Here is a 15,730-nt window from a genome sequence, read left to right as displayed (position 1 = left end):
TTACAGCTATACGCTCTTTTGTGTCTTATAATAAATTTTCTTACTGTGAGGATACGATAATGCTGTAGCACTACTTCTGAAATATGAATATTATTACTGCTTCGTTTAATATATATGTATTTACTCAACTGTGGGCTATGGACCTTACATCATCAGCAGGCGGAGTTTCCCTCGAACGAGACGGGACCAAAAAAAAAAAAAAAGCGGCTAGAATTGACTCCTACGCGCCACCATAGGAGTCTCGCCCTACGGCTACCGACAGGTGGACGCGACGCAATTCGCCGTGTGGTCTGTGCGCGCACGCGCCCGTGCGTGCGTCCAGTGATGGCTGCGACGATGGCGGAGCAGGAGAGCTCGAAAAACAGTGCGAGGAACCGAGGCGGAGTCCAGCGGGTGGAAGGGAAACTGCGAGCCAGCGTAGAGAAAGGGGATTACTACGAGGCCCACCAGATGTACCGCACTCTCTTCTTCAGGTAGAAGCGCTTTGTCCCGCGAGGAAGATGTTCCAGAGCTTTCTGGTCGTTCAACCGAACTCCAGCTCTGGACCCTCCCCTCCCTTCCTTTGCTCCGCCTCGCACTGCCTGGGTTGGTAGGTTTGTTCCACTATGGAGCCGTCCGTGGTCGCTGATTGGGCCCTGCTGAGTGTCAGTCAGTTAAAGACCCCAAATTAGGCTGGCACGGCTTTGCGGGGAAGCTGCAGTGAGGCACAGGGTGGCCCTGTCGCCCTGGGAACAAGTCTCCCCTCCTCCCGGAGTCCCTGAAGAAGCCGTGGCTCAAACCCTCCCCCACAGTGGTCCCGATCCTCGTGGATTAGGGAAAAGTTAGTTCTCGTGGCTCTTGTCCTGTCCAGGTGTGGCGTTTAAAGCTGCTGCTTTCGTGGCCAGATTGTTAAGACAACGTTAAGTCATCGTGGAGTACTCCCTGTGCTCACCCGTATTCAAATAGCCTGTTTATCTCCTCATAGTTTATTATTTGGCACAGGATCGTGACTGGATACAAGAAAATTTAAAACCAGACATTTGTTTATCTCAAGACCATTTAGCTTGTTGAACAATTTGGCAGCTACAAATCACAAGAGCATATAGCCCTTTGGGCTGTTGAAATGCAAGAAAGCAGTATACACAAAATCAAAAAATTGGCAAAGGGCAGGAGAGATGAGGATAATTGCATTTGATCACAACTGAGTAGTTCAATAGTATGACAAGGCAGCAATAAAGGCCATTCTAGGAATACAACCAGTATTTAACATAAAAACTCACTTGTATACCGCAAATAGCATTAAAGGGCAAATTCTATAAGAAGCGCCCAAAAGTTAGGCACCTATATGGGCACTGTTCAGTGCGATTCAAGTAAAATTGGGTGCTGTTTAGTGAATCACGCTGAACGGCACCTATTTTGGAGACACCCATTAAATAGGCCAGCTCTAGGCACACTTAAAAATTAGGCGCCTAGCTGAGCGCTTAAGAGCAGTGATTCTGTAAGAAGGCACCTAACATAGCTACGCCCACACCTAACTTGCATAGTGCCTATTTTTTTGAAGGCGGCCTAAATTTTTAGAGGCGCCTTGTTACAGAATCATGTTTTTCTTGATATGCGCCTATGTTTCAATCAGTGCTGATTAAAAAGCTTAATTGGGCTTGTTAGTCAATTTAGATAGGCGCCTATCTAGATGGGTGCCTCCGAAATAGTGCCTAACTTTAGGCACTGGTTACAGAATTTGGGCCTAAGTTCTATGCGGTTCACAGAGACTAGTAATACAAATGAATAAACATCCAATATCTAACTTCCAAAAGATTCTGTAAAAAGATGCATCTTTAAGGCACGTCAAAATTGTTGATACGAGTTTGAAAGTGTGAATATGTGAGTCAGATCCCTGAAAAACAGACTAGCCAGGTGTATGGCTTCTGTTTCTGCTGCTTCCCAGTTTATTTGCAGCAAGTTACTAATATACCAGTGAGAATTTACATTGCAAGGTCAAAAAGAGAGGCATGGCTTCAGACAGACAGCTGACCAATAACCATTGTTTATTGGGTAACTATAGGCTCCAAATTACAAAGCCGCAGTAGAGGTTTTTACTGCTGGCTAGTGAGGTAAATGCTCCAACACTCATAGGAATTCTATGAATGTCAGAGCATTTACCTTGCTGGCCTGGGATAAAAAATCTCTACGATGGCTTTGTAAAAGCCGGTGTATGTTCATAGGGCATGAGGAAGGGAGTCAGACAAAATATTTTGTTTAGAAGTATAGATCGGCTTCTATAAACAACATCATTGTCAGCAGCTGTCTTAAAAGTGGTCGCTAATCGTGTGCCAATCATGCAACAGCGCCATTTACAGAATCGCGCCTTTAGGAAAGGTAGGTGCTGGAAATGTAGGTCAGGGCTTTCAAGGCCTACATTTCTGGTGATTACCTTTTATATGAATCACGCCTCCAAAGTTGTTTTACGACACCTAACGCCACTTCCAGTGTTAGCCAGGCCTACGGTGGTGTTAGGCGTCATAAAGCACCTCCGGAAGCGTGATTCCAGTGCCATTTTCTTAGGCACCGGTAAACACCTTTAATTTTCTTTTAAATCTGCTTTTAAATGGCATTTTGGACTTAGGCCCCTAAGTTAAGGTGCCATTTATAGGATAAGGGCTTGTTACTAGTGTACAAATCCTTGCATAAAATGGCACCAGACTACAAATCAACTAAACTACCTCAATATGTGCCAAACAGGCCACTCCCTTCCCAGGAGGAAATATGCCTCCACACACCTCCTGGTAATACCCTCCTTCAAAACACCAGAAGATGATCTTACCCTCAATTTTTACTAAACTATTGGAATCAACTACACCCAGAGATCAGATCCATCGAAGGACTCCTGAACTTTAGGAAAGCATGTAGACAAATGATTTAATGAGACAGAGTCCGCCGAGGGAGACTTTGTTTCACCCATTTGCTTGACTTCTTTGAAGGTGTGAATAAACATGGGGATAAAGGTGAGCTGGTTGATGCAGTGTATCTACATTTTCAGAAAGCTTTTGATAAAGTTCCTCATGAGAGGCTAATTTACATATTCTTCAGCTCCTCCTCTCCCGAAAGTGGGTGAAAATAAGGGTGCGTCTTATGGAGCGAATACCCAACCTCCCTGCCCGTCCCCGTTACCTTATTTGGTTCCTCTGGTGGTCCGGCAGTCCTGCCCTTCCCTCCGGCTGACACCCGAACTGCTGCCGTCAGCGACTGTTCTTTTCTGTTTCTTAGCTTCTGTTCTCAGATGATTTTCATTCACCTACATATTCGTTTTGCTCTTTTTATCTTTCAGTCTTTGTTCTGTTCAGTTGTGCATTGATTAATCGTTTTCTTGCCTTTCTTATTCACCTGCATATTTGGTTTTTTCTTTAGTGTATCAGCTGCCTCCATCTCCCCATTTTTTCTCTACTTTCCTTTCATTTATGATAGTATTCCAGGCCCCCTTTTTTGCTGTGACTGTTCTCACTTATTTTTAGTTACTATTTGTACACTTTACCCCCTCTCTTTACACCCAACACGCAGCGTGCGGTTCCCCCTTCACTAGTAGTGTCATCACGTTTTTGCTTTCACTTCATTTCTTAAGCGGACTTTCTCCTTCGCGGTCTTTTTATCTCCTGGAGAGCCTTTTTCTGAGTGTGCCGCGTTACCCCCCTCTTCTACTAAACCGCGCTAGTGGTTTTAGTGCAGGGAGCCACTCTGAATGGCCCGCGCTGCTCCCAGGTGCGAGCTTTGCTTGATTCCTTTGTGGCAGGCTTGTATTATGTCTGGAGGCTCAGGGACTGTTCCCTTGGGTCAGACTCGGCCTAGATTTTATCCGCAGTGGGCTTGAGCACAGGTTGTGTGGCTTCTGTGGCAGTTTTGTACCAAGATCTGGGCCGACTGCATTCCTCCCCTCTCAGTGCCATGCATGTTTCAGTGTGGGGGTGGTGGTCTGACTAGTTAGAGGTTCTCTATTAGCAGCTCCCAGCATGCAACATGGTACAGTAAGGCTGTTACAGCCTGTAGGAAAATCAGGGGAAGGGGAGTCCTGTTTAGGCTTTAAGAATTAATTGGAAATTTAAGAATTATTAATTGGAAATTTCTTTCCAGTCTTAAGATGTGAAAGGTGAGGGAAAAGTATTTATTTTAAAAATTGATCAAAATCCTGGTTTGCCCTACAGAAGTTGATCAATACCACCCGGCTCACAGATGTTTGGAGGAATTCACATGCCTCGGAGGAAGCATTCACTCCCTCCCCCTTTCCTACTCTCGTATTGATTTTTTTCTAATCAGTGATCCACTGTGCTCTTCTGTTGTGGATACTGCCATCTTAACTATAACCATATCCGACCATGAAGCCATTACCCTCCAGATCAAACTCAAAACTGCTCCTGTGCAACCAAAGCAGTGGCGCTTTAATGCAGCCCTACTCCAAGACAAGCAATTTCAAGATCTAATTAGGAAGGAAATAGGAGAATATATTTTCTACTCAACAAACCCGAACACATATTTTGGGTCTGTTGTTGGGATGCCTTTAAGGCCTACATTAGAGGCATCATAATCAACTACTAGCTAATAAACATAAACCCTGAGAGAGGTTACGAGAAAGCTTGAGGAGGAAATCAAGCGTTTAGAGACCCAACATCAACAAGATCCAAAGAATATACATCTTTTACTCCAACTTAACAAAACTCGCTTCCAGTACAACTCTGCCCTAAGTAAACAGGCTTCGCATGCAATATTTCAGCAGTCATCATCTTATTTTGCTGAAAATAATAAATGCGGGCACTTGCTGGCTAATTACCTTAAGAAGCGCAAGGAAAAGACAATTAATACTAACATAATGCTCAAAAATGGTGTGGAAATAACCAAAACATCTGCCATTTCTCAGGCCTTCATGGGTTTTTATCAGAAGCTCTACACCACAGGCATATGCTGCACACAGTCATCATCTGTGTTTCGGGACAATGTCCCGCATCCTATGCTGAGTGAAGAGGACGGTTCATAGACAACGGCGCGAAAGACAAAAGCGCGCGCCGACAATTGAGCGCAGCGCGCGCCGCCGCACCGCTCTAAATTACAGTTTTTAGGGGCTCCGACGGGGGGTTTTGTTGGGGAACCCCCCAGTTTACTTAATAGACATCGCGCTGGCGTTATGGGAGGTTTGGGGGGTTGTAACCCTCCACATTTTACTGTAAACTGAACTTTTTCCCTAAAAACAGGGAAAAAGTTAAGTTTTCAGTAAAATGTGGGGGGGTTACAACCCCCCACAACGCCCCCACAACGCAGCGCGATGTCTATTAAGTAAAGTGGGGGGGGTTCCCCCCCACGCCCCCCCGTCGGAGCACTAAAAAACAGTAATTTAGGAGCGGAGAGGCGGCGCGCGCTGCGCTCAATTGTCTGGGCGCTGCCTTTGTCCCGGCGCGCTTTTGACTGGACACCGAAGAGGACAACTTATCACTTGATCTAACCTCTATAGTCACTTGAACTTTCACAAATCATCAATCCTGTTGGGCGTCTAAAAAAGCACCTGGCCCTGACGGTTGACTGTTGAGTTCTACAAAGAGTTTCAAGATGTTTTAGCTCCTTTTCTACCTACAATTCATCGAACATCTCATCGCATCTGGGCAATGTGTCCTGCTCTTCACCGAAGCCACCATAATTGTTATCCCGAAACTGGCAAAGACTCACGTTATGTTTCAAATATAGGCAACGTCTCTAATAACTGTGGACGCAAAATTTTTTGCCTAACTCCTCTCCAGCAGGTTACAATCTGTAATCACCAAACTTATTGCTTCGGATCAATGTGGCTTCAAAACTGGGCGTTTCTCCATTGATAACATGCAAAACCTTTTCTAACATCATAGCTCAAGCCCAAAGACAAGATCAAGAAATTACTAGGCAGTGGGGGCCTGACACAAAGAAAGCCATTGGACAGGATCGATTGGCCCTTTTTGTTCCAGACTCTGCATCAATATGGATTCTCCAAGGAATTATCAGAAGGGTTCAAGTGCTATATTCGTCTCCTACTACCAGAACATGTATTAATGGTTCCTTATCTTCAGCATTTAACACCCTACTAGGGGAACTAGACAGGGATGCCCCTTGTCCCCTCTACTCTTCAATCTTGCTTTGGAGCCATTCAAATCAACTATACGTAATGATCCCAATATATCATGCTTTAAATTTAAAGATCAAGAAATAAAAATCTCAGTGTATGCATATGACATTCTGCTTTACATCACTCCCCCCATCCTTCCCGCACCTGCTGTCACTTATCCAAAAATATTTGGCTGTATCTGGATACAAACTTAACACTAGCAAAACTGAAGTTATGCCTCTTAATTGTCCTGAGGCCAAATCCAAGGTGTTACTACATGGAGTTAAATGGTCAGACACAAAAATGGAGTACTTAGGTCTTTTTTGGTCCCACGATTGAGGAGACTCTTCAACTAACGTGAACCACGTGAACCCACTGCCTTCCTAGACTCTCACTGGCTATCTATGCAAGCACGAATTCAATTTAAATTCTACTGTCTATTATTCAAAGTATTAAACAGCTCCGCCCCCCCTATCTAAACAACCGTCTAAACCAGATCCTCACCTCAAGACAAAGAAGAACTCCGAACCCTTTTGCCTTCCCTCCACTCAAGGGCACTCAGCGCAGAAAGATGTTTGATAACCTTCTGGCGACGAAAGCAGCAAAACTTAACCACTCCATCTCCAACCTGTTGACGGCAACGGGCGACTTCAAAACTTTTCGAAAAGGAAATCAAAAACCCTACTTTTCAAAAAATTTATCCAGATATCTTAACTCAACCGTTTCCCCTCCTCCTAGATACATTCTCCCCCAAAAGACCTCCACTTAAATAATCTCTTCCTCCCCAAAAACACCAACCAAGTATTCAGATCCCTTGAAATGTAACGTAATCTTATTTGTACTCTAACTGTAATCTATTTGTTATATCACACAGCAACGTACAGTCAATTTAATATACCAATTTGCAAGTTCTTTCCGGAATTAATCCAGCTACCTCTCCTCCCTTGTAAAACAAAAAAAAACCCCAAAACTGTTGTAACTTCACTGGAAATGTCCAGTTAGCTCTTTTGTAATTCCGCCTTGAACTGCAAGGTATAGGCGGAATAGAAGTCCCTAATGTAATGTAATGTAATGTGAAATGGTGAATATTATTAAATCAACAATGAGCAAATGGTCACCACTGAACACTGACCTGGTAGGATCATCTTGAAACCATCCAGATGATGATCTCCCGTAAAATAAATTACATATTGAATATGCTCCCTTCCATTTACCAAATACCTTTATAAACACGTTGACTCTCTTCTCACTCAGTTTTTATGGAATAGGAAACAGTCTTGGATAGCGCTATCCAAATTGAAGGCAATCTAAATCATGGGAGGGGTAAACTATCCTTGTTTCCTCATGAGACAGTAAGCTCAGGGTCATAATGGATACAGAAATCAAGATGCTCCTTCCTGGTTTATTCTAGAACGTGCCATATATGGAGAAATAAGATTGAAGTATTTGGCTGGATTGAGCTTGACCAAACTGATAAGTCAGGCAACATCTTTTCGGCCTATTAAGTCAGCTATATCTACAGTGGACTCCACACTATCCGATCAATGGGTTGATTCTAGATTAATTCCTATCTGGAACAATGCGCTATTAAAAATTCAAGATGCACCGGTGTCAATGGCCTCTGCCTGGCAAAAAGTGCAGTATTTGGGTATTAACAGGATCCTCATGAGAGGTGATGCATGGATGTCATAAATATCTAATCATTGGGGGTTGCTTAATACTCAACAATTTAAGTGGATGCAACTTCCTGCACTGTTTGAAAAAAAGCTGTTGCCTAATAGTTCTATCTATGACATAGTAACCTGGTTTAAGTACACTTCATTCTGCTCCGATGTGGTGGTGCTTTTGCACTCAGGATATGTGGCTGATGGCATTATTATTTAACCGTCGCCCTTTTTGACTTCATGTGGCTGATGGCCTTATTGGTGGTCTGTCGCCTTTTCAATTTTCTTGATCCCCGCTCCTGATGAAGGTGACGAAACGGAGCTCTGTTGAGTGGAGATTTCTACAGGCAACATTCTGCTTTATTTTGTCAAGCTAAGTATTTATTTCCTAAAGTTCCGGGCTAGTGTGCAAATTGGTTGATGGACGTTATTTAAGATTTTTTGAACTGTTATCGAATATATGAATTTTATGAATTCCATTATGTTTTTCTGAGTGAGTGAATTGTCATTCATTCAATGAACTGTTATTATCACCTAGTCCTTGAACTTTTTAGTGAATTCTCTATTAATGAACTTGCATGAAGAAGAAATTGATTTTCACTGGACACTTTGATGAATTGTTCTTTAATATTATTACTTTTCTAATTTTGCTTATATTTTTCCACATTTTTTTTCACTTTTTACTTTTGTTAGTCATTATTTAGGGCGGTATCTTATTAACTTTTTGATATATAGTTTTTTGGGTTTTTTTATTTATTTATTCATTTTCAATAATACAATTCAAGATATACTTGTACAGAAAGCTTTTAAGTCAGAAAGAAAAAATTCCAACAATAATATACTAACTTAAAGATATTAAATTAACTTAAAATCAGCTCAAGGTCCACAAAGGATCCAAAATGTAATTTATAAAAACGGAAACTAGGAAATTTTAACTAAGGAAAAATGATGCTAAATTAAACTGATATGGACATCTAAATTATTCTATACTCCTCCTTTCTTTTCCTTCTCAAGCCGAGATAGAGATAGGAAAGTTTTCAGTTGGTAGGGCTCAAAGAAAACATATTTTTGTGAATTAATATTGTATAATACATTTGCAAGGATATCGAAGGTAAAAAAGTTGCTCCAAGAGCTATAATTCCCGGTTTTAAACATAAGGAAATTAATTTCATTCGCTTTTGTGTCCCCCTAGCTAAGTCTGGAACATTTGTATCTTAAGTCCCAAGAATTCTTTCACTCTATTTTTAAAGAAAAGTCTCAAAATCCAGTTCTATCCATCGTTAGGGCTAAAGGGTTGCCACTAATGTTGCAGGAGTAGGCCATTTCTCTGTCTGATAATTCCAGTAATTGCCGATACATCTATTGGGTCCTTGGCTATTTTCCTGTTGTTGAATTTGATTTTTCTTGGGCAAATAGTAAACCTGTGTAAATGGAGGTAATGAACCTTCAGGAACTTCCAATATTTCCACCAAGTATCGTTTTAACATCTCACGAGGAGTAATTGCTGTAATTCCGTGGAAAAATTAATCAGTCTGATATTATATTACCTCTTGAAAAATTTTCAAATGTTTCAATCTTCCTTCTTAAATTCACATTATCCTTAATTAAAGTTTCTTGGAGATGTTTGGAAGATGTTTAAATTCATTTTTAATACTGTCCTATAGATATCTTAGTCACCAATAATCTTGTTTTATTAGGGTAATTTCCTTTTCTGATCTTTTATTTTCCCCTCCACTTGCACTTGCTGAATATTCATGTTTTCACCATAATTGGCCACCAGGTCCCACAAGGCGTCTAAAATAACTTCTTGGGGTTTAACTATAGTAGGACATTGCAAATGAGTATATAAAAGTCTATGCTCACCAGCCAACTCCTCACCTTCGATATTGCCGGAGGTAGGTGTTCCGGAGCGCTGAGAGGCTCCACCAGTGCTCCTTCCCCTTCTTTTCGGCATGTAAAGGAAAATATGGTCAAAGAAAAGCTCGAAAAGGAGCTATCAGTAATAGTCCGCATCAGCGTCTGCTCAGCGACTTGCATCAGCGGCCATCTTGGATGTTGATATATAGTTTTTAAATTTTGCACTGGCACTTTACAGCTTTTGGCACTTTAATTCATTACGTCTTGGGAGATTATATGCTTTATCTCGAGACTACGTCGGGAACTCCCTACAGCCATTTCCTGATGGCGATCTGCACGGGGCAGGAGCGTAGGAAGATCGCTTCTGCCCCGAAAGCCCTCTAGACCACCAGGTAAGGCCGGGAAGGCGGCAGGGAGGTGGGGGTGGGTTAGAGCCGGATAATCACAGTTTTTCGGCTTTCGCGGTCCGGCTCTGCCCGTATCCCCCCCGCGAATGACGAGGGAGAAGTGTACTACTCTGTTTACACTCATTCTCATGTGCGTATGCATATCATACCTCTGTTGCTCTTATATGCTGTGAACTGTATCTTCTGAAATTGTTGTTTATCTGTATTCAGAATTTTGAACTAAAAAAAATAATTGGCTTATATACAGAAGACAGGAATTGAAAGCATTTTGGTCAAAGTTAAACTTAACATATATATATTTCTCTAAAATAGGACACTTTTAGGGGAAAATAATAGCATAGAAATGGAACTTAATGAAAGTCAGGCTTTCTTACAGTTCTCAAGGTTTCCTATTGGTTCTTTACCTTCATTTGTAAGAGCTGTTAGGCTTCATATAGAAGAAATTGTTTAAATCTGGATAAAGCACTGTTCTAGTTGCTGCTGTCAGTCTGAATACTGAGCTACATGGACCTTTTGTCTAACCTGATTTGGCATTTCTTACCTTCACTTTGGGTCTGATTTTAATGGCTTTTACCCATTTTAGAAGGCCATTGTTAAACAAGATTTCTTTCCAAGGGATTCATGTACTAAACTGCAGGATTTCCTTAGTTTAGCGGCCTCATTGCTGGGAAGCTTACTCTAGATGCAAATTAATTCCATAGCAAATTTGCTCACAAAAATGAGCTACAGGGTAACTAGTAGAAAATGAGGGGGGAGGGGGAAGAAGCCTGCAGAGCTTTACTTCTGTTTCCATGCTCATGTTTGTAATCGTGTACAAATTCTTTCTAGCTCATTAGGTGAACCGGTTTTTGTGATTTCTTTTGCTTCAGGTACATGTCACAAGGCAAACACACAGAGGCAAGAGAATTAATGTTTTCAGGAGCCTTGCTGTTCTTCAGTTATAGTCAGGTAAGGAAAGGTTGCTGTCTTTTTGCACTGACTGGCTTGTGAGTCAAATAAACCACTACAACTATTTTAATGATCTGACACAGCAAAATTTGTAACTTGGACTGGTTTGAAGCACTGCTTTATACTCACTCCTACATTAAATGTTATTCTCTGCGTTTGCATATGTAGCAAAATAGTGCTGCGGATCTGTCCATGCTGGTTTTGGAGTCTTTAGAAAAATCAGAAGCAAAGGTAACAGATGAACTCTTAGGTAAGCACATCACATTTTTCAGCATGTCTGTTAAACTTATTTTTAAACAAATGTACGGTCAATTTTTCCTCCTTCTGCTTCCATAATTATACTAGTTTTCTTATAGGGAAACTGGCCTTATAAGTTAATTATGCCTCCCAATCTCACCCTATCCCCAAAAAGCTTTTGGAACCATTTAGAACAGTGGTTCCCAAACCTGTCCTGGGGGACCCCCAGCCAGTCAGGTTTTTAAGATATCCCTAATGAATATGCATGAGAGAGATTTACATACCTGTCACTTCCATTATATGCAAATCTCTCTCATGCATATTCATTAGGGATATCTTGAAAACCTGACTGGCTGGGGGTCCCCCAGGACAGGTTTGGGAACCACTGATTTAGAAGAACCCAAAAATCAGTCTTGAGCTGACTTAATCAGGTCCTTAGCACATACCTGTAGATATTAATAGTTCAATGATTAAGGGCTCCTTTTATTAAACCACTGTAGAGCTTTTTACCATGGGTAAATGGCTCTGATGCTCATTCAATTCCTATGAGTGTTGGAGCATTTACCTTGCTGGCCCACACAGTTAAAAACTCTGCTGCGGTTTGATAAAAGGAGCCCTAAATCATTGCGCCGATGTCTGTGAGACTTTCCAGCCATGGTCACGAGTTTAGTGTGCCGCAGCTTGGAAAAGTTTGCAAGACACTGCCCCAAATAATTAGATTTTCTTTACCATTTAATTATATAAATACTTAATATTCTGCATCTAATACTTATTACACGGATATTTGTACTACAAATATTTTTAACCATGTGCAAATTTCTTTACCAAACGAGAACATTTGATGCTGTGAAGTTTTTACAGATCCTTAACTATTTATTTATTTATCTCCCTCCTTATAAAATTCTGCTTAAACTCCCTCTGTGATCTATTCATTTTTCAGTCCTTTCTCCATTGCTGTAGCTCGCTGATACTCCTCAGCCATTTTTCCTGTAAACCGCCTCGAACTGAAAGGCTTTTGCGGTATATAAATAAAGATTCTAAAAATAAAGTGTCTGCATCTATGAGACAAACATGTTTTTTTAATTACGTAGAGTATTTTGGACCCCAGTTCGTTTACAGAAATTAGATAGTTCAAAGTCTAATAGATGCTGGTACTGTCATCTCGAAGCTGGGACTATGGATCATTTATTATATTATTGTCCCTTGATACTTAAATTTTGGAGATCTATCTGGGATCAAGTGAACAATATATTGGAAAATCCAGTGGCATTGACGTACGATACCATCCTATTTGGTACGTTAATGAGAGCTAAAAGTCAAATATCTGCTAGGAATAACAAACTTATCTTTGTAATGACAGGGGTTGCCATACCACTTATTTTGAAGAATTGGAAGAACTGGGATAGGTTAAATTACTCTTTTTGCTATACTTTTAAAAGGGAATGCTGGATGGCCATACAGCAGGGACATTACAGGAAATTTATGGATGTTTGGGAGCCACTGACTAAATTCTGCAAGGAATGATAACTGAATTTATTTTAGGGCTCCTTTTACAAAGGTGCGCTAAGCATTTTAGTGCGTGCACCGGATTAGCGCGCGCTATAGCCCGCGCTAGCCGAAAATCTACCGCCTGCTCAAAAGGAGACGGTAGCGGCTAGCGCCCACTATTCCGCACATTAAGGCCCTAGCGCAGCTTTGTAAAAGGAGCCTTAGTTTATTGACCTTTAGACATACACATCCAAGGTGGGCAGGAGAGGGGTTTTGCTTTGGAATTTGATTTGGGGAATTATGGATAGTTTCTTTAGGTGTTTACTTTTTCTGAATATTAGATGGGAGGGTGGGGGAAAATAATTGTTCATTAATGTCTGTAAGTTTTATGTGCTCTTCTTGTAATATTATACGTATATGAATGATTTGCTTGCACAATTGTGGTTTGGAAATTCAATAAAGATTTACAAAAAAAAAGAGATTTATGTTTTGTTATGTTAATGCAATTGGTAAATTAATTTACAAAGGCGAGAGTTCATAGATACAGATTTACTAGTGTTTCAAAATCTCCCTGTTTTCTGGGTTCTTTTGTTGGTTGATTGATACCCGTTTTGTATTGGAAAATGTGATTTCTGCTTCTTGCGTGTATTTTTTCTTGTGAATAAACAGTTTATATAAAAAAAAAATCAATCTCAAGGTGTTTGATTGCTGGAAGAAAATGTGCTCATGGTCTTGTAGTTAGTGTCACACTCAGATGATGCTCTCTCAGCGATTAGCCTTTGTTTTGGAGCAAACTCCCACGAGATTTACAGTTAATGGCAGACTTGTCCTGTGGGAATTGGTTGAAAACATCTCTGTCCAGCGCTCGGATTGTAATTGTTACGTCTCTCTGTGGACATTTGGGTTTGGATTTATTGTGGTGGTGCTGCTGGGTATTGTTGATGGTGGTGGTTTGTATGTTGTGTGATTGTTATTGTGGCTGTTTGTTGTAACAAATCCAGGGCATTGCTGTAAACTAAAGTAAACCTTAAGCTTATATACCACATCTTCTCTATAAATATAGAGCTCGACATGGTTTACAAAAATTAAAAAAGGGAAGTACAGTGGGAATTGGTGGTAGGGGATAAATAGTCAAATAAAATAACATTGTGAATAATTTGTATAAAATGTATTTTATAGATGTGGCTTAAGTCTGTTTAGCAAATTTTTTAAAATTATCATTTTGATCTTTTACTGCAAAATTTGATTTTAATGTAATTGGATTATTGTAACAAATATATTGGAATTTCACTGAGATTATTGAAGAAAATCCAGTTTTTACTCAGCTAATATTTAGATTAAAGAAATTTGATGGTCTTTCCTATATTTTTAAGCAGTTACATTGGCTTAGCCAGTAATAGCTTGGATTATATTTAAAATGTCTGGTTTTGTTTTTAAAATTATTAATGGAGATTTTCCGGTACAGTTGATGGATTTAATATCCATCTTCATAATTCAAGAAGATTTTTCAATTGAAAGATCATTTTATATTGATTTAAGATAATTCATTTTAAGATCTCTTTCCTATTGTTAATGAATTTCTTATCTATGTTTTGTTTTGTAAACATCTAAAATCATATTCAGTGGGACTTAGTCGGCCAGGCTTAGCTGGCTATCCACTGATATTCAGCAGGAGATAGCTTGCTATCTCCAGCTGAATATCTGGTTTACTTGATTGGCTAGTGACTGACTATTCACGAGATATAGCCAGTCACCACCAATATTCATCAGCAGGCTGGCTAAGGAGAGCTGCTGGATAGACCTGCTTAAAAGATTTGTGTATCTTTGGTCACTAGGCCTTAGCTGGCCAGCCAATGAATATCAGCTTGGTCAGCTAAGTCTGCAGGGGGGAACTTTGACCTGGATATTCAATGCCAGTGGCTGGATATGGCCTCGGCATTGAATATCCAGGATCGCCGTGGAGGTCCTGGACCCATTATGTTTAATTTTGTAAACATGATGGAGTCAGTCCAGAGGAAGGCTACTAAAATGGTCAGGGGTCTTTGTCATAAGGCGAATGGAGACAGACTTAAAGATCTCAATATGTATACTTCAGAGGAAAGGCAGGAAAGAGGGAGATATGATGAGAGACGTTTAAATACCTACATGGCATAAATGCGCATGATGTGAGTCTCTTTCATTTGAAAGGAAGCTATGTTATCCCAGGACAAGCAGGCAGCATATTCTTAACGTATGGGTGACGTCACCGACGGAGCCCCGGTACGGACCTTTTTAACTAGAAAGTTCTAGTTGGCCGCACCGCGCATGCGCGGGTGCCTTCCCGCCCGACGGAGGAGTGCGTGGTCTCCAGTTTCTTCGTTTCCGCGGAGCGAAGAAGACGCATGTGCTTTTCAACGGCCGTTGAAAACTCTCATTTTGCCTTCCCGCTCGCGATTTTTGATCCACTTTTGGTTCTATTTTTGTCTTTCGACTTCATTCTTCTAAAAAAAAAAAAAAAAAAATTCTTTTTCGTGTCTTTTTCTTTATTTTTGCAGCCGGCCCCGGCGGGGCCTGTTGTAATCATCCAAGCCTCCGGGTTTGATTTCGCGGAGGCCGTGTTTCCCTTCATGCCCCCTCAGCCGGGCTTCAAGAAGTGCCAGCGGTGTGCACGCCCGATCTCTCTAACTGACCCACACAACTGGTGCCTTCAGTGTTTGGGTCCAGAGCATCGGGCTGACACCTGCACCCGCTGTGCTACTCTCAAGAAACGCACTCTTAAGAACCGGCAAATACAGCAAAATATTCTTTTCGGTACCGGTTCTACCATGGATCAGGCCCCGACGTCGACGGCACCGCCTAAATCGGCACCGACCACATCGACACCGCCTGATCCTCCTTCGGGGTCGATAGCGCCAGGTAAGCCGGCTAAGAAGCCTTCCACTTCCCTTGAGCGACCTCCAGCTTCAGCGGTGACCCCGGTCCTTCCGACGTCCCGCCGCTCCCGTAAACGCTCCGCTCCGATCACGGTGAGTGCCTCGTCATCGGCCTCCTCATCGCCG

At 41.4% G+C, this 15,730-nt stretch overlaps 1 protein-coding gene across 1 annotated transcript in view; it reads left to right on the top strand.

The window, feature by feature from the left end:
- Window positions 1-240: 240 nt before the first annotated feature.
- The window catches only part of GET4 (guided entry of tail-anchored proteins factor 4), a 55,820-nt gene continuing 40,330 nt past the window's right edge, over window positions 241-15,730 (top strand). Inside the window, 3 exon segments of the mRNA XM_033914882.1 lie at window positions 241-473; window positions 10,889-10,967; window positions 11,136-11,217. Of these exon segments, the coding sequence (XP_033770773.1) occupies window positions 325-473; window positions 10,889-10,967; window positions 11,136-11,217 (310 nt within the window). The 5' untranslated portion in view covers window positions 241-324.

Source organism: Geotrypetes seraphini, chromosome 11, assembly GCF_902459505.1.
Source record: "Geotrypetes seraphini chromosome 11, aGeoSer1.1, whole genome shotgun sequence".
NCBI classification, from domain to species: Eukaryota; Metazoa; Chordata; class Amphibia; order Gymnophiona; family Dermophiidae; genus Geotrypetes; species Geotrypetes seraphini.
Note: the sequence above shows the minus strand (reverse complement) of the source record. Positions and strands in the feature narration are given on the sequence as shown.